This window comes from Gouania willdenowi, chromosome 5 (assembly GCF_900634775.1).
Source record: "Gouania willdenowi chromosome 5, fGouWil2.1, whole genome shotgun sequence".
Lineage (NCBI taxonomy): Eukaryota > Metazoa > Chordata > Actinopteri > Blenniiformes > Gobiesocidae > Gouania > Gouania willdenowi.
Genome location: NC_041048.1, coordinates 8,322,605 through 8,343,209, shown reverse-complemented (window position 1 = coordinate 8,343,209; position 20,605 = coordinate 8,322,605). Strand labels below are relative to the sequence as shown.

Genomic DNA, 20,605 nt, shown 5'->3' with positions numbered 1-20,605 from the left:
TTTAAGATTACCTAATAAAAGCTAATATGCATCTGATCAGTCAATAATTTAAATTTTAGAGCCAGCAAGTGTGAAAAAGGTGAGACATGATATCAAATCAGCGACTGAGAATAACGCCTAAATTGAGGACAAAGGCTAGGATAACAAAGGATAACGTACGCTAATAAATGCATAACATAAAAAAATAGACTAAATCTGTTACAGATTTAGACAAATCAAATTACTCAAACCAGCAAAAAGATGTGACTGTTGATGTTGATGCACGTCAGTGTTTTGATCATAGATTATTTACTCCAGATTGTACATAGATGTTTACAAAATGCTGTAGAAAATACAATTACAATCAATCAAGCACAAATGAATGCTTGGTGGGACTGCACTGTAAGATTATTCTTTGCTAATGAATTGCTTAAATATTATCCAGTACAGGGAAACATTTGCCAAAAAAACAACAACACAAACATTATTTTGTTCATTTTATTTCAGATTTTGAAACAGTTCGAGAATTTGACAAATATCTCTGTAATACAGTTTTGTCACTTGACTCAAACACAATAAACAAAGTCAGTATTTTATGTCACAATGCATTTCATCACCTATCACAAATATTGCACTACATAATGTTGGCTCGGGCATCTGTATCGGATGCCTCCTGGTCGCCTCCCTCGGGAGGTGTTTCAGGCATGTCCTACTGGGAAGAGGCCTCGTGGAAGGCCCAGGACACGCTGGAGGGACTATGTCTCTGAGCTGGCCTGGTGTCGCCTCGGGGTCCCCCCAGAACAGCTGGAGGAGGTGTGCGTGGATCGGGAGGTCTGGGCATCTCTGCTGAGACTGCTGCCTCCGTGACCCGGCCCCGGATAAAAGCGGAAGAAGATGGATGGATGGATGGATGGATGGATAGTGTTTGTCATACGACACATTTTACCTCTCAAAACAAAACACGCAATGAAATTTCCTTCCCAAATCAATCTGTGAAGAAAAAAAAAAAAGTAATGGTTAGATCATAGCAAAAAAATGTTTAAAAATTGTCGTAACTTCATTTTTACCTTTAACGACAAGTTTACTGGAACACTCTGCTTTGCCCAAAGTATTGACAGCAACCACTTTGTATTCACCGCTGTCCACTGGGCGTACTCGCATTATGTACAGGGAGCACACGCCGTGGGCATTGGTGATGTAGTAGTTACTGTCCTGATTGATGAGGACATCGTTGAGGTACCAGGACACAGTGGGCGTCGGGCATCCTCGTACAGCACATGTCATGTAGAGCTGGTAACCTTTGGGTGGCGTGTGGACTTTCAAAGGGACCAGGATGGATGGAGGTCTCTCAAAGCCCACTTCAGAAGAGTGACCTCCATTACAAATTATTGGAACTTGATATGAAAAAGAGAAAGAGAAATAAACAAGTTTGTATCCACATTACAAATGTAAACTAATTTCAGTACAGGGACTACTCAGTCTGACCTAAAAATGTAGCATCAAAACACAAAAACTATTTAAAATGAAAAAAAAAAAAAATAGTGCAACAACAAATGGGTCGTGTACATCACACATTTTTGTCAACTATTGTTGATTTTAAGTTTTTCCTGATGATCGATGTTCCTCATAATCTTTACTTAAAATTCTTGTGTGGGGCTTGAGTTTTACATATTTAATGAAGAATCACAGTTGTAACCATTAAAAAAAATGCTTACATTTTCAATATCATGGAACTCGAAGGTTGCAGTAGCTCACCTAAATTTTCATGTTAGTGAAGGGGGGTTGGCGGTGGGGCGGGGGGTCATGTGCTGTATTACCAGCATACCAGTGCAGTGTTGAATTATTCCTAATTTTTGTTGAATGATTATAGTGTTTCCACTCCGTTACCTTTTTTGTGGTAATGGAGTGGAATGGACAACATGAAAGTTGGTCATAGCCATCACACACTGTTGTACTCAATGGTTCCTGTTGTAATACCTAATGTCCTTCATTGCCTTTTTAAAAATTGACCTCAAAAAGTTATTCTCGGGTTTCCATGGATACGTTTGATGATAACGGAGTGGAAAGGAAAAGGAATCGACAAACCAGCATTACAAAAAACTGGCGGAACTAGAAATATTTTCCTGAAAACACGATGTTTAAAAGGCCTGGACATATTGTGTCCCTGATGAAAATTTAGCCCATATCTACTGTATATTTCAAACGTAGCAAAAAATTGCTTTTCTGAATAGAAAAAAAAGAACAAAAATGTCAAGCATTACAATTTTACTGTGATGGCTGCTACTGTAAAATATATTACCAAAAATTTATACTGTACCTATAAATAATAGTGAACATTTATTCTTTGGTATACCATGAACAGAGCAAATACATCATAATTAATACCTTTTGTGTTTTAACAAATTATTTTTCATAAAACCAGTGAAAATAATAATACACATGACTTTATTTTAAAATGTAGCTAACCCACCTCTGTTGATGTTAGCTCCCCATGTGGGTGACTGCGATGGATCTGACAGACCCACATCGTTTTTGGCGTAAATTCGAAAATGGTACTCAACTCCTGACAGGATGTTGTTTGCTGTGTAAGTGGTAGCAAAGAGGCGGTCTGCCACAGTCTTCCAGACTCTAGTATTGGAGTCGTATTGAGAAACCACGTAGTACACCCGGTCATCCAGCTCATGGTCTGGAGAGGGAGCCCATGAAACGGTCACTTTACCGTGAACGGTTTGCTCGATCTCCACTGGTCCTGGAGACTTGGGTTCATCTGTGAAAATTACAACAAAATACAAAGTAGTTGATATACATTTTATTATAGAAAAACGTTGTGTCACGGCCAGCTTTGATGCTTTATGTAATCCAACGTCTTTGATGGTGATTCCTGGCCTTATGTTGCTAATACACATGATCAGACCGTTTACAGTTCTCACCTGTGACTCGAACTTCAATATCAAAGGATGCTTCACCCACAGAATTCTTTGCTTTAATTGTGTAAATAGCTGAATCCGAGCGCTTCGATGAGGGGATAATAAGTTGTGACATTCCTTCTGTATTGATAACATTAATCCAAGAAGATATTGGCTCATCATCTCTCAGCCATGTGATCTGAGGAGGAGGTTCCGCCTGAAGATAAAGATAAAAAGCATAGGACTCGGGTTGGGGGGTTTATACTTTGGAAGAGAGACTTTAATATATTCCATACCTCATAGCAAATTTTCACACGAGCAGAATTTCCTGCTCTGACAACAATAAAGTCTTCTGGGTCCTTGAAACAAGGTCTCACTGGAGGGGAAAACAACACAATCTATGAAACGGGAACAGACGTCCTTGAAATAAATGGAATAATGTCAAAAGATAATTCTTTTATACACTTGAATACTAGAAGAAGCCATGACCTACTGTTGGGATTCTTCGCACACACCATTGCAGATGGAGGGCTTGGATCTCCAACTCCGGACTCATTGATCGCAGCAACCCTGAACTCATACTCTGCTCCCTCTGTGACGTCTTTAACTGCAAATGCCAGCTCTAAAAATATACAAAACAGCTCAAAATGACTAAGAAACCCCGCAAAATGATTTACATGTTATTTATTTTTAAACATTGCAAACCTTTGATTGGTTCATTGACGGCGTTCAGGGCAAACCACTGGTTTGTGTCCTTCTTTCGCTTCTCCAGTTGATAACCAGTGATTGGTACTCCTCTATCATCCTCTGGAGGGGTCCAGGTTAAATTTATACAAGTTTTGGAGGCACTTACAACTTTGGGGGCACCGGGTGGTCCAGCAAGTACTAACAGAATAACACAGTTATTAATGAGCTGGGAAATATACATTGACATGATTGATAAACAAGATAAAGCAATTGTTACAGCAGACGTGATCCTTCCCACAGCAAATAGTTGTAACAGCGTTAATTGGTACACGCTCAGGAATGCTAAAGAGTTCTTTTCTTTTGTCTCGACTCACTCATTATTCCAGCCATAATGCTATCAGTGGTTTCCAAAGCGTCGCTGATGCCCTCTGGGTTTTCTGCATAGATGCGATAGTTGTACTTCTTTCCATGAGTCACGTTCCTGTCTCTGAACGAGGTTTTATCTGCCGTTACGCCTCCATTCTTTGTCCACAGACTCTGTCTGGTCTGTTGCCGTTCGATGATATAATTAGTTACAGCAGAGCCGCCATCATCTTTGGGAGGTTTCCATTTGATCTCAATTACAGATGAGGTGTTTTCCACCGTCACCATTGGTCCCTCGGGGGGACCTGGTCGATCTAAAGAGAAACACAACATTGGGATTTGTATTATGTGTGGAGTGTAATTTTAAAGTGGAAGTTAATCTGACTTTAAACCCTGACTAAATATTTAATCTCACTCATGTTCAGCTTTTGGTTATTGCCTCATTAAATGTTTTTGCGTACCAAGCACAATGAGCTGCGACGTGGCCTCGACCTCCCCGAATGGATTCCTGAGTTGAATTTTGATTTCTCCTGTGTCTGTTCGCAGGCAGTCTCTGAGTAGCAGTCGGCTGTGATTGGGCTCCCTGACAATCTTGACTCCTCCACCGTCTTTGATCTCTGCGGCATCCTTAAACCAGTTGATCGCCAAATTCTCCTGAGGAGCGAACGGCATCTTGAAAGCTGCATTTTGGCCGACTCTCACGATCACAGGTTTGGAGAACTTGTGTAAATCATCTGGGTCAAATTCAGGCACATCTAGAAAACAGAATACAAAGCAATTAATGAAAATGTTGGCATAGTGAAGGAGAAGCCCTAGACACGAAGCTGCTGGCAAGCATACAGTACCTCCAACTGTGATTTTTGCTTGTGTGCTCTGATCTCCTGAAGTGAATTTATACACTCCAGAGTCGTCACTGCTGCAGCTTTGAATTGATAGTGTGTGTGAAGTGCCCTCCTTGATTATGCTGAGTCCAGTACCTGAGTTCAACTAACAAAGAATTGAAGAGTTTGCACAAAATGACAAGCAGTAACTCAGAAATCACCAGATAGATCATCCATATTAATGTAAACTCCTAAATAATCTCCTAAACTATTTTCCTGAATACCTGCTCTTCACCCTTGGACCAATGACCGTCAGACTCGATGTTCATCTTCACACACAGTTCAGCCGGATTTCCACGAAGAGCAAAAATATCCACAAGTCCACAAGTAATAATTGGCTCTGTGAATATATAAAAGTTGCAGCTTTAGATTCTAAAAACAGGCAAACTAACTTGTGTTAGCGAGGTTTGTTGGCATGAAAAAAGGAAAGGAAATCAAGAAAAATCAAGCACTTTTTTTAAAATCCAAGATTTTATTTAAACCGAATTGAAAAACATGGTTATGAAACTCAACAAACTCATTCACAATCAGCAGAGAGATTTTAGACATTAATATGAAAACTCCAAAGATTCTAACAGATTGTAATTATTGAGTTTCAAAAGAGTTTCCCATGCTGGTTACGGAAGCTGGTTATTTTGTAACAGTTGCTTCCAGAAATAATATCTGCATATTATTCCTTTGGTTTTGGATTCAACTGTGGTTAATTATGAAAGTAAAAATTGTAAAATGGAAACCAATGGTGGTGTTAAACCTAGAGAACAGGTGTTTTAGTCATATGAGATTGTTAAACTGAGCTATTTTAGTTCTTAGCATCTGGATTACCATCTTGCGATTCAGGTAGTGGTTCTTCAACCGTTTCAATGACTTCCTCAGGTAAGGGCTCTAACAACAATAACAACAGGTGGTGTTTGCTTGAGGAAGGTGCTTACTCAGTGTTACTGCCATTTTCTCTTATTTCGTTTTTTTGATTTTCTTACCATCTGTCGGGTCTTCAGGGACTGGTGTTGGTATGTCTGAAAATTTAAGAACTTTCAATGGCTGATTTAAAAATGCAATATCTCTGTTTCCAGAGGTTTCATCTAATGATTCAAGTAACACGTTATTATGGCAGTTGCCTGACTTGTTAAATTCCTCATTTCTTTAAGTCTTTTCTTCAAAATGTTGTACTAGCTATGTTTTCAATCAACAACTTTTTTCAAAACAACATTCATCTTGATTGTCTTTACAAAAACCTAATTGGCCATGGGCAAGGTTATTTTTACTTTTATACTGCTTAAAAGTACAAGTTTTTAATGAAGTTAATGAAGTCCTATTGAAAACAATAGGAACCTATTCTATTTTTGAAGGCTTTTGATTGCAAAGTATGATGAAATGCAGCACAAATCTGACCTTTTATTACTACCAGATCATTTAGAATGGACCACTGCATTTAAGCTGGTGAAGGAACATATTGAACAAAGCAGGCGAGATAAAACCAGGAGCTCTTTTCATTTTTACTTTACATACAAAAGTTTACTCACTTATAACCTCCACAGCCGGTGGATCCGGGGTCACTGGTTTTTTTTCTTCCACTACTTCTGTATATATCAGGAAAAAACTTCATGTTTGGAATGGATTCATTCAAAAAGACTGCATTTAAAATGTTATTGTGACGTCTTTGCTGATTGAAGTTGCATTGTTGTGGAAACCATGTGACGGTGCTGCTTACTTGGTTCTGGGGCTTTAGCTGGCTGAGGTTTCGGTACCACCGGAGCCTTTTTGGGAGGAGGTGCAGGGGTCTCAGGTGGAGGCGGAGATGGTGGTGGCGGCGTCTCTTTGGCAGCTTTAATCTGTTCTTTTCTTTCCTCTTTGACCTTTTCTAATTTTGCTTGTTGCTCCTGAGCGATTTTCGTCAAGTCCATTTCAGCTCCACCTGCCCTGGTTGTTTTCCTTGCTGACTTTTTCCCCTTGGGTACATCTTTGTCAGCTAAATTTACCAGGGGATGGGGTTGAGGGTTACAAATGCTGATATTATCAACGTGTGAATGTTGGCAATCTTTTTCTATAGGATGATTTCTCACCTTCAACAACAAGCCATGCATTACAAGACTTTATCCCTGCGCAAGCAGAATAAATTCCTTTGTCCACCACCATGCAGTCTTTGACCACCAGCCTGTGGATCAGCTTGTCCTCCGAAACCTCAATATCATATTTATCGCCTTGCTCAAGTGGCATATTCTTGCCAAACCACAAAATCTTTGACATGGGGTTTGTCAGGACACACTCAAACACGGCATCTTCTCTCTCTTTAGCCTTCACTTCCTGCATTTTCACCAAGAAATCCACCGTAGGTACTGTAGAAGAAAAAACATAGTTTGACTGGTCAACTTTACTCAAAGGTGGATAATCTGCATTATTTTGGAGAGCACTTACTTTTAAAGTCAGTTGAAAACATATTGACATCTTCCACATCAACTTGATACAGCCCTGCATCCTCCGGCATAAGGTCCCTCATACTAAATACATATTTTCTTCCAATTTGTCTGAGGCTGTGCTTCATCTTGTCCCCCAACTCTTTTGTATAAGGAATCATAATCCCATCCTGTTAAAGAAGCACATTTTCCTCTGACATGGGTCTGTTGGCCAATGCTGCATTGTAACTAAAGACATAGCATTAACTTGAAAACATTAAACACATCACAACTATCCTTCATCAAAACATTTAGAAATTTAGGTACTTGGCTCCACACATCAAGGATATGTTGTACGTTGTCCCTTAAATGAAATAAAGATTGAATTTTGTTGAATTTTGACTGCTAATGAGCTAAGTTTCTGCTTGTCCATCCAATTCAAACAAAATATCTCAATATGCATTTGCCAGAATATCTCGAATAAAGCTGCAGTATGTAGAATTGTGAGACTCGTATGGAAACAACCACTCACCCCTGTTTCGAAACCTTCCGTCCCTTACCGGTATCTTCGTGAGTGCTCCAACTGTGGAGCATTTTGCAACTTTTTTTTCTCAAGAGAGACTAGTTACAAATGTAGGGACTTTATCTTGTGTAATTGGAGAGTTTTCTGATGTTTTAGAGACATGAAAGCACGTATCCCTCTGTTTGTAGAAAGATATCTGATTGGCTGAAATCCAGCATCATGCTCCTGGATTTCTAAAGCCTAAATATAAACCCAAGGGAAGGGTCCAGAGATCAGAACACTTTGAATTACAATATGCTCAAATGCAAAAAAAAAAAAAAAACTTACATACTGCAGCTTTAAGTTTAAACTTGTAACATTTTGTACCTTGGGTAGTCAGACTGTAAGCGTATGTTTTGTTTAGTTTTATTACTAACCTTGTACAGGAATATGGAACTGCTCGGTTCAAGGAGGTCCATGTCCAATTCAAAGGATGCTGTTCCATCTGCATGTACTTGAATTGGCCTCAGATTTGACAGATTTTTGACAAACTGGAACAAATTGAGAACAAAAATATGGAAGTTTATGAGGGATTCTTTAAGGGACCTTATCAAAATATACATTGCCATTGTTACATTTTAAGTAAAAATTGGAGAGACACAACATATTTACAAACCTCTGCTTGTTCTTCTTCTTGTTCTTTCTTCATTTCATTGAGTTTCTTCAGCATCCAACGGAAGTCGGTTATTCCGTATTCTGCGCAGATGCTCTCATAGTCCTTTTTGTCAGCACTGAGTAAAAGCTCCCAAAATTTATCATCTATCTCTCCTTCTTTTTTCTCGGGTTGCTCGGATTTAGGACGGACCTTACTGGAAAGTAAATTGCAGTGCTGTCAGCTAAAATTGCATTTAAAAATAAAACAAAATAAAATAAAGATACTTGAAATAAATCAGGCAATAAAGGAGGTACCTTCTCCTTTTTAAAACAGTCTTGAAATTCCCATCCACAGTTTCAGCTGCTTGTTGAGATTTGTTCTTTTTATAACCGACTGGGAGCAGAGAAGGAGTATTTTAACAAAATCAATATGAAACTGTTCATAAAATGTCCTGATTTTTGGTCAAACATACTCAAAGACGTAATCCAAGTATATTTAGACAAAGTGGAAATTTATTCTAATGCTTTTATCATTTATCCAATGTTAACATGAGAAGAAGTAAAAAAAAAAAAACAATTACAAATGAAGAGTTCTTACCTTCAATTATATTGAGTAAAACTGTGACCGTAGCTTGTCCGTACTCATTTGTGGCAAAACATTTGTAGGTATCTGCTTGATCCGGCATAACATTTGGCATCTGGTGCACATAAGGCATGACAAATTTAGCATGACAGTCATTGACCAACACCTGCTATTTCGCTTTCACAATAAAGTGTGACTTCGTCTGGTGTTATACATGTACACGCCTGTCCTGTTGTACTTCTACTCACAGGTGTTAAGACCTTAAAGATAGATGTGATGTCTGAGAGTCCCTGTGAAATGTTGCAGTCTTTCACGTCTTTGTACGGCAGTGGTGTCAAACTCATTTTAGTTCAGGGGCCAGATACGGAGAACTTTGATCTCAAGTGGGACACAGATATTAGTGGGGTAAAAAGGCAATTTCAACGTTACAGTGCCCTAGTTTTCACTTTAACGTATGAATTATATTTAAAGTAAGTGAGGCACAGGCAAAATCCAAGCAATGCAAGATGTTCAATTCCATTTTCTTGATTTTAGGACCAATTTTTACTCAATTTTGGGAGATTTTGTGGAATAATATATGGGAAATTACAGGGTTTTGGAAAAATGTAGAGTTTTTTTTTCAGAATTTGAAATTAAAATGACTACATTTTTGTGAGCACTGCAATTATTGTTAAGATTCAATGACTTTGTGTATTTTCAAAAGCTGCGCTATCTGCAGTTATTTTGAAATTTACAGAAGTGATTCATGTTTTCTCTCATGCGGGCCAACTTGGTTCTAAAGGGCCGGATTTTGTTCCCAGCCCTTAAGTTTGACACATGTATAGTGACTGATCACCGATGTACCCTAGTTTTCCTTTTTACAAAACAAACACTCTCAAATGAATGAGTGAACTCACTTTTTAACACGTGTAATATCAATAATAAAAATTTTTATTTTTAACATCTCCATCTGGGTTTTTTTTTTTTGCTTATTCTGTCGATAAAATGGTCAGTAAATGTTTTTTCCAAAACCCTTTAAACTGCCAATTATTGGCTTTTTTTTTTTTTTTTTTTTTTTTTTTTACCATTTATTTCATGTTCTACCAATGCAATATCAGAGTTAAAGAAAGAAGAAAAAAAACAAACAAAATATTTTTTTTGAGATTTAGTAGGAAGAAAACAATGAAATCTCACATGAATAACATATTTTTTCAACAAATATATAACATTTTGAAAAGTATGAAACGATTTACAATAAAAACTAATTTTTCCATGTTTATAAATGTGCAAAAATAACTATGACACTCGCAAGCCGAAGTGATTTCTTCGCAGGCTTTCTACAAAGGAGGGAACATGATTACCGAGTCAGTAAAACGCAATATGTTCGCTTTCAAAAACGATTTTTAACAGAGTTAGGATCATTTTAATGTGCTCATACCTGGATGTGTTATAGGGTTAATGTCCACAATTGTTTTTTTTGTTTTTTTTTCAGACTTTCTGAAGATCAACCTGTTGTTGTATGTTGTTACTGAGATTTGAAGGCTTCTATTACTTACCTCAAAAGTGTGCTCGTTGGAGTTGGGGTCATATTTGGTCTGGTATCGTGATGTATCGGACACGTCTCCATTGTTTCTGCTCCATTTGACGGTTGGCTTTGGATCTCCAGTAACAATGGCCTTAAAAAAGGCAAACTTTCCTATCAATTCAACAAGACAAAAGAGATAAAAATGGTTTTGCAAATATTAGTAATAAACTTGCAAGATGAACATGTAATCAACTGGCATTTAAGCTAAAGTCATTTGCTAAAAAAGTTGATCATATTCAGTCTGTACTCAAGACGTTTCTTTCATGTTTTACACAAGTAGCTGTTTAATAACTATTTTATTCTAATTTATAGGTTATCCCAATATTTTTCAAAATTAAATAATAAGTAATATTTTAATTTTTATGAAAACCTTTATTATTACTTTTTTTTAATTGACTTGGGGTCGTGACCCCATGTGGGGTCACCTGACATGTCTAGTAGTTGATTAAAAAAAAAAAAACCTGAAAAAAACAAAATACTGATATAAAAATATATTTTTTTCAAATTAAAACAACATACGACATAAATGAAACGAGTATTCTATACTTCCATGTTCTCAAATATGAATAAAGTTCAAATATAAAAACAGCATATTGTCACTTTGTTATACTGTGTTACAAATACTGACTAGTGCACAAACGTGATCAAAAACTAATTCTAGGGGAGAAAAAATGTCTTTAGGGTTGCCAGAAATCAAAATGTGGAAAATGATCCCAAAAAGGTTGGAGAACCACTTAATTAGACTTTTATGCTAAAAATCAAGAACATCATAAAAAAAATATGCTATATATAAAAAATATGCTATAATTAAAAGAATTGGTATTATAAGTGAAGTCATACCCTCTTGTATGGTTAAAGCAATTGGTTTGCGAGTGAAGTCTGGATGGCTTTTTCCTTCAGGCAATGTCTCCATAAACTGTGTAATCATCACTCCGGGGACCTTGGATTTTTTCTTGATCCCTACTGTCAGTGTCGGAAAATGAAATGTCATTGAGAACACATTTGACACTTTAATGTAAGAAAAAGGAGAAGGAATGAAAGATGGAAAAAAAGAAAAAAAAAAAAGAAAAGCAGGGCAGGGATTCAATCCAACGTTACAAATGTGCCGTGGTCTAAAAAGCAGTGAGTCATCACCTAACATGAACCATGCTGGAAAAACTCATTCTAATACGCTGTGCATTAGAATGGAAATGTTACTGCGTGTATCCTAATTCTGAGTCATTCGCTATGCCTGTGTGGCTCTGCTGTCAGCTGAGCTCCACATTTGCATTTCATTGACATTCCCTTCCCACCCCTTGTATAAAGACTCCATGTCTGGAACTCAGAAAAAAAAGATATGTAGTGACGCACCTACATATCCACGCACAACAGCTCTGTGCGCCGAGACAGTGTTTTCATCAGGGTTGGGGTCAATTACATTTTTCAGTTTCAATTTTGTTCTCAATTACCCATGTTCAATTACAATTCAATTATGATTAAAGTGACCTGCATTTTTTTTTCCAATTACTATTATTTTTATCCTCAAAGTCAATTACAGTTTTGTTCTGAATTACCAATGTTCAATTATGATTAAAGTGACCTGCATTTTTTTTTCCAGTTACAATTAAATTCCAATTATTTTTATCCTCAGAAAGTCAATTACATTTACGTTCTCAATTACAAAATTTCAGTTACAGTTAATCACAATTACTGAGCCTGAAATAGATAACGTAATAAAAGTAAACCTTCCTCTTCTGTTAGCTTTCTGTTAGCATATTTTAATAAGGAGTCCTAAATCAGCTGTAATTTACACTAAAAACATCTATCATCTAATTTATTTCCTATCTATTGGTTATGTTGTTAGGCCTCCTAATCAATGAAAATATAGGTTTTTTAAATGGTAAAATGTAGGGGTGTCCCGATCTGATATCGATATCGGATATCGGTCCGATATCAGCCTGAAAATGAATATCGGATATCAGATATTTCTTTTTTTTTTGCACTTCATTTTTTTCATTTATTTTATTAAAATGTAGAATACTGTATTGTGTTGAAGGTCAAAATACATGCAACCAATTGGTTTTTCTCATACTTACTGTTACTGACTATTGCTCTCTGTTTGAGTAACATCACATGATGCCTTTACTAACATTCTACACTACAAAATAAGAATTTTTTTTTTTTTTTTAATAAAAAAAAAAAAAAAAAAAAGGGAAAGAAAAAGTGTGTATGATTTATGCTGATATTGTATCGGCTCAATATCGGTATCGGCTGATACGCAAGGCTGCAATATTGGTGTCATCGTTTTAGAAATAAGAAAATTGTATCGGGACATCCCTAGTAAAATGTGCAAAAGCTTGATATGACACATATTTTAATAATTGTAGAACTGTAGATAGAACTGTAACATGGTGAGCTCAATTACAATTTAATTACAACAGCAACGTATGTTTTTAAATTACAGTTATAGTTAGACCATAATTGTAATTTATTATCAATTGCACAATTACAATCATAATTGATCCCAACCCTGGTTTTAATATTAAACCCAAGGCATATCACGTCACCATGCCTTCATGAACCACAGCCTTTTCTCTACCTTCTTACCATTGCACATGTCTTCATCTGGACCTGATAAGGCAACGTTAGAGCAGATACAAGCACATGTCAGCATGGTATTGAATTTTATTCTTCTTACTGAAACAATCATGAAAATGTGTCAGTTGGACTTTGATATTATTTGATGTAATAATCTATGTTGGTTTGCTTTTTCATGAAAGGAACAAAAACACAAAAACTGCATTTCTTTTAGTTATAAAAAGGTTTGAATGCATATAAAGATACCAAATATGCAGTAACTTAGTATATATGTGCTCCGTTTTATTCTGTTATTCAAAGTGTCAAAATATCATGTGGTGGGACTGCCTGGCCATGACTTCTGGTTTAAAAAATCTTCAAAAATTACTTTAATTCTATTCAAATTCCTTTTCTGCCCTATTTTAGTTACATTATATTATAGACCTCTATAAGATTTCAAAGTATTTCTATGTACATTTCCATCATAATATTCATGCAAACCTTTCCCAACGATGCCCATTTTATGAAATATTATGCGGTGAAATACGTCATTGATCCATTTATCTATAGTAATATACAAATTTTAGACACATAAAAATACATCTTAAAATATATGATACACAGACTCCTTAAAATCAACATTTCCAAAAAGTAAACATGTTTACAAATGCTGAAAAAAAAAGTTAAATATATTTAAAAAATGCCATAAAATCTAAACCAATTACAATAGTACATGATAATATTAGTAGTTGGAAAAAACTGTTAATTTACTATAAGCTTGAATATGTATGTATGACAGATAAGGTCTGTTTTCCTCAGCACACACAAAGCCTTACCTTGCCCCGTGCCGGTTTCCTCCTTCACTTTTGATCTTCGAAACATCTCGGTTTTGTTGATTTTTGAAGCCGCTTGAAAAGATGTTGCCAACTGCAGGAGAAAGAGAGCAAACTTTTGCATGAAGATTTTACACTCCTAAGTTACCCCCCAAAAACCCCAAAATATATTCTCATCATCAGTGTAACTTTCTGATTTCAGATTTTGTTTTATTTTTCAAACAACATTTATTTGCTGTATATATGGTTAATTTTGTTACCATGATTACAGCATTTCAGCGTCCTTCGCGCAGTGCTATGTATGTATTTTCTACAGTCTATGTATGTACCGGCGAACGCCCCGCCCCCACACTCTTTCTCGTGTTTATAAAGCAGTATGAGCTACGGAGTGGGTGGGAAGAGGGCGGGCCGTCCTTTGGCCCCTTACTGTGCGGGGAGGAAGTCATTGTCCTGTCTATAGACACGCCCACTCATGAATATGCATAAGTAGGCCACAAATCAGCCTGTTTGTGTAGAGTTGCTCAGAAAGTGACTTTTCAGAGGCTAAAACTCTGGAAAACAGGCGAGTTTGGGAAAATAAACCTTGAATACTATGTTTTTGGGGTTTTTAGAACAAATGGCATGACATGAGACCTTTAAAGCCAATATTTTGAGTGTAAAATATGCCAATAAAATATATTTTGTACATAATGTTTTTTATGAAGGTGTACAAATTTACAGATTAGTTGTTTCTTAAGTCATATATAAAAAAAATCACAATAATCGCCTATATACTTTAATATCGGGATGTATTGTATCATATCGTGACATATGTACGATATGTACATATGTATCGGAATTGTATCGAATACGAATCGTATTGCGAGATGCCGGGCAATACACACCCCTATCATATATGCATTATTACCATACACATAAGTTGTTGGTGGTATTCGTGTTATGGTGAAACTATATGATTTTCTATTTCTACTTTTGGATGTGTAAAATTTCCCATTATTTTCTGATGTAATATACAACCTGACTTAATATAACATCACTATTCTGTGGAGTGTTTCTCTCCAGTTTTAACAGCAGCATCAGCATCTTACTGGCACGTCGTTTAAATAATTACATGCTCGTCAAATTACTTTTTTATGCTATGTCAGCTTCATTTGCCGCAGCTGTCTCTATTAAAGGTTGGCAATCTTTAATTACCAACGTGGCTCCTAAATTTAGAAATGACACATGTCACTCTGCTGAAGTATTAATTGTAATGGATTAGCTGCTTCTGAGGCTTAATGCGATTTACAGGGGTGCCAAGTAGTATTTGACCAGTTTTTATTTTGAGTGTTTTTAATGATTAGACCTGTTTTTAGAAGCTATAGTCTGGTAGTTGGTGAACATTCTTATAAAATGAGTTATGTGGATGCCATGTTGACCCAGGAAAGGGGTCCCAGAAAGAACGATCCATGTTTTAGTCCCTGCATGTCCCGAGTGTTCATGAAACCTTACCATCCCAGAGCAACAAGATGCCATAGCAGTGATTACTGTTAAAGCAGTCATACTGACACAGCAGATGGTTCCTTACACCTTTATGGTGTCCTAAAGCCTTTCTCTAATCGTTTATCCAGAACAGTCACTGCTTATTTCTTGGCTGATGACATCATACCGTCACTGTCAGTCCATTACAGAAATTTTAAAGAAAACATAAGCATTTGATCAGTAAACTTGTGTACTGGTAATTTTGTTGACTAAATTATTCGTCATAGTTTTCGCCGACTAATTACAATAAAATAAAACGTGATCAAAAACTATATAGAAATATGTTAATATTTATGTTAACTAATAAAATGAAAGTATAGTTTTAGAACGGATCATGTGGTCTTACTCATTGATTACATCAAATCTGTTTGTGTGTATTTTACAAACATTAATACCGTCCCATATCAGGTTGATCAATGCTAATTGAATCTTTAAAAACTGTACAAACTCTTACGCTTGATATTTGATATAATAATATGTATTAAATTGTTTTAATATTGTACAGCTCTCTTTGTTTTACATTTTTAAACATGCTTTTACTTATATGCACCCATTTGTTGCACTTTGAGATTTGCTTTAAATGGAAAGTGCATTAAAAAATAAAATGTATTATTATTATTATTATTATTATTATTATTATTATTATTATTATTATTATTATTATTATTATTATCATCATAACTGAAATATTCCTGATGACAAAATTTAGACAAAAGACAATTTGCATTTCAGTCTAAAGACTATGACTAAAACCAAATCAAAATTGGCAGTTTTTGAAGTTTGTTTTGTTTTTACAGGTAAATTCCACTTATCCAATAATGTTCAACCCTATAAATTTCCCTTTCTGGGTACCACGTGGATCCATATTTGGTCATAATTTTGTCTGCTTTACATTGCGATATACAGTATACATATATACATTAGCCTTGGGCGGTAATACGGGGCGGTGTCATGAAATTGCAACGGTATCAGTTTCTATACCGTTTGAAAGAAAAAACAAATGCAATGCACTTATATAGGAGATAAAGATGAATAATCAAATATAATGTATTTAATGCTTGGACATGTCCAGCAACAGCTGTTGAAGTGAGTGCTGGCTGCAAAGAAGAAAAAGCGTTTCAGCTGTCAGAGCAGTGTGCTGTCCTCAGAGCAGAGAGAGAACGAATTAAGACAGGCTTGAAGCACAAGCATCCACAATTGAATCAATCGTGTTTCTGCACAAGAACATGGATTATCCTTATATGTGATATGTGGATTATGTTAATAGATCCACTGCTGTCTCTGGCGCCGCGGGCACACTGCGCACCTGTGTGTTTGACCTGCTGATCAGATGTTGACATTAACAGTTGTCTATTAATATAAGCAGGTGTACCACTAAAACAAACATAAATATGTCATTTGTATGAGGAAAAAATGCAATCATTAATCGTCGGTTTCAGGTCGGGCACGTATATAAATACCAAATGTCTGTCGGGTTTCACTTTTTCTTTGTCGGATTCTGGTCAAAGCTTGAATAAGGTTCATATCATAAGTGGTTTGTGTTTAAAAGCAAATCGGCACCACAAAAAGCCAAAACTAAATATTTATCTGCTCATTCGTTCTCCGGGTCCGCTGCACATCAATGCACACGCGGGTCAGATTGGAGCCACAAACCGTTCACACTGGAGTCTGATCCAGGTCACATTTCAAATGGTAATGTGAACGGACAAACAAAAAAATCAGATCAGTTACGGATCGGTGAAGACACAAGTCAAAAATATGGTGTTAACGGTAGTATACCGTGGTAAAATAGGGAAGAGGTTTGACGGTATCAAAATTTGGATACCGCCCAAGCCTAATATATATATATGTGTATATATATATATATATATATATATATATGTGTATATATATATGTGTATATATATATATATATATATACATATATATATATATATATATGTATATATATATAATGTCAGAAAAAAATGTAGAAAAGCCATCATTCATTTCATACCTTCTCATCCTTTTTAGAGGTCTTATAGAAGCTATCATAATCATAGCTTATTCAAAACCTAAATGTTTTATATACTGTAGTCAGAGATTTAATTAAGTCTATTATCAATGAAAATGTAGTTCCTCAGGTGAAACCAAACTAGTACAATTTATACAATAATTGTTTACTGGCTACAAAAAAATGAATGTATAGTCACATCAGTCTGTTCAGCGTGTTTAACTTCCACAGTACTCACAAATAACTATAACTCCCTATAAAACTCCTGTTTCTTTAAGGCAACTGTTGAATATTATAATCCTATAGCAGTGATTTAGTGCAGTGTATTGCTCTTTGCCTTGACTGATAACATCCACATGCAACCTGTATTTTAGGTATGTTTGACAGCTCCTGTGCAATATTTACACAATCCCCTGCCCCCCCCCCCACCCCTGATGTTCTACCCTATGATATTCTCAGGTTTCAATATTACACGCCTGTTAGAAGAAAACCAGATTGTCGTTTGATGACTCAAATGTCACATAAACTTTAGAATGTCGCATCTTGAACGTCATAATGTGCTTTTAAATGCCTGCTCACGTTGCAGCAGCTATATGCAGACCGAGCTTTTATTGTGCTTTGAACTATAAAAGAATCAATACAGCTGGTTAATGTACTTTTAACAAACCAGTGTTTTTTAATTAATGATATTTTTAGAATTCTTGACACGCATTTTTAGAAGTCTGCCCCCTTTGTCTGGCGCCTGGCACGGCTCTAAGGCCAAGTGACTTGTATTACATGGGTTTCACGTAGGCTGTGCTGCATGTCAAATGTAGCTGTTCATGCCACCAGCTGTTTCTTCAATGGCCAGTGCTAAAATATAGCACGGGACCGTGCAGTCAGAAGCCAACTACATCATAAAAATGATTCAACGCGAAACGCCTCCTCGGGCACATTGGGGAAAGCACGTGGATATCCACAGAGGTGACGTAGATGTTCGCGACTGTAATAACCGAGTGTCAGGTTCGCTAAATTTGAGTCAGAGATGAAGTTACAGTGAGATGATACTATTTATATTTCCTCAAGGTGCCTTAAAGTTGGCGGAATTGGTGAATCACTAAGATTTATACAGATTTGATTAGTTTTGACACGTTTTCTGTTTGCAAACTATGTATAACTAAGTATTTTGCTTTGTAGTCTTGTATATCTTTGTTAGTGATTATTAGTTAGTCTCTTTTTTTCCCCTATACTGTTTAGTACTTATTGTGTATTTCTAGAAGTCCAAACAGCAATGTGATGAAACTTGTATGATTAAGCAGTGGGGTTGGGATTTAATAAGTATTTTTTCTTCCCAGTAGTTTCTAGAGTAGACATATTATAACAATTATATTCGTACATGGATCTTATCTATTATTTTGAACATCTATGATTGTGTTTCTCTGTTGAAGTTTCTTTGTACACAGAGTGTTTTTTGTTCCTTTTTTTTTTCTTGTCCCTGCGTGAAAAAAAACCCAAATAAATATAAAAATGCACAGGTAAATAATGACTATACAGTGAGTGAGAATTATTGATAAAAGCTTTAATAATATGATTAATTAAATAAAACTGCTGTAAAATTATTAAAATGTGCATTATACATATATATATATATATCATTCACCAATATTTTTCACCAAACAGTGCAAAAAATGATATGTTTTGATCAGTTTTCTAAATTTGATTGATTGTGAATGTATATTTATTAAACATTATAATGTGAATAAAAGTGCTCTGCATGTGTCGTACATCAGAGCACTTTGTGTTAATAGGCAAACACTTTTGACAGTTTGCCACTCTAACATGGCGTTATCTTTGGATGGCATGCTCAACAGTAAATCCTAACCACAATCAAGTGTTAAACATGTCTTAATACATAACACCTACGTGTAAACTGGTGCTGTGAGTGAGGATGATGATGATGATGGTTATGGTGGTGATGATGGGCCTACCTCTGTACTCTAGGGATCCTCTTCTCACTGGTGCTCGTTCCCAATCTGAGCTTTTTCAGTGTTGCCACCCTGGTCCTGTATATGCTGTCAAATCCTCAGAGGAATGCCAGTCAGACTCTGTGAGAAGCTCCCACGGTTGCCAAACCTTTTCCCTGCCGTGCAGGAAGGAGGATTACATTTAGGTTTTTAACATAAATCACAAGCCATAAAAAAGGGAGGGAGGGAGGGAGGGAGGGAGGGGGAGTCGAAGGCTTACAATAAACTGAGTTGATCTTAAAAAATGCTTTCACTGTCACAGGTTTGAAATATGTATGTTGTGTAAAGTTTTTGCATCATTACATTTACTTGATGATGTTTTTTGACTCTTTTGATTTAAGGTACTGCAATAGTTAGATTTACTCAGAGGGATAAATACATTATTAATTTAATGCAACCCCTTCCAAAATAATATTAGAAACATGAAAATATATTATATCAGAATCTGAATCAAAAAAATTCTTTATTAAACCCTGAGGGGTAATTAGAAAGGCAAAGAGTGGCATATTAAAAAACAATACTATTAATAATAATTATACACACACAGAAAAAAGGAGCAATACTGCACAAAGTAAATGTACCAATGAAAGATAAGGTGTAAAATTATTAAAATTAATAATAATGAATACAATTAAATACAATAATAATATCACCTATCAAAGAAATAAGCATATTTATTTGTAGTTTAAAAAAACAACAGTTTTTCTTGATAATTAGAATAATAAGTGGTTAAGAACAATCATCAGAAGTTTAAAGAAGTTTTTTCTCTGAAAACGTGCACTTTTTTCAAAAATTTTACAGCAGTTAGGTTCATTATTCATTTGGTTTCTATACAAAAAACTTGGATAGTGCACAAAAATAAATAATTCACTATGCATTGAACTGTGTATCATTATGTGTGAGAGACAAATAAAAACCCAAACAACAACCTAATGCTAACATCCAACTATGAAACACTTTGACTACACGATATTTAAGGTACATAACATCACTGACACTAAATCTATTCTTGGGATTGGGAACTAAATAATATCAGTTTGTAAAAGCATTCAACACTAAAGATCAGAATAAGTCAATATTAGTACACAGATAAACAATAAATCAATGTTATGAGCAATGAAAGAAGTTTCACTATAAAGTGCAGTTTTTCAGAGAAACAACAGCTAAAAACAGGATTCTACTGGTAATTA

General features: G+C 35.8%; 1 protein-coding gene across 1 annotated transcript; it reads right to left on the bottom strand.

Moving 5' to 3' along the window:
• Positions 1-848: 848 nt before the first annotated feature.
• Positions 849-19,518, bottom strand: LOC114463706 (immunoglobulin-like and fibronectin type III domain-containing protein 1). The gene is made up of 26 exons (XM_028447425.1): positions 19,380-19,518; positions 13,902-13,992; positions 13,096-13,119; positions 11,350-11,472; positions 10,481-10,620; positions 8,961-9,060; positions 8,678-8,756; positions 8,385-8,577; positions 8,146-8,259; positions 7,229-7,397; positions 6,877-7,149; positions 6,525-6,782; positions 6,337-6,393; positions 5,794-5,829; positions 5,639-5,698; positions 5,041-5,156; positions 4,781-4,922; positions 4,397-4,690; positions 3,947-4,249; positions 3,591-3,770; positions 3,379-3,507; positions 3,182-3,261; positions 2,910-3,102; positions 2,450-2,746; positions 1,047-1,373; positions 849-969 (listed from the first exon to the last, which is right to left on the bottom strand). Exons 2-26 carry the CDS (start codon positions 13,945-13,947, stop codon positions 965-967), a joined length of 3,738 nt encoding a protein of 1,245 aa, XP_028303226.1. The 5' UTR covers positions 13,948-13,992; positions 19,380-19,518; the 3' UTR covers positions 849-964.
• Positions 19,519-20,605: the final 1,087 nt, after the last annotated feature.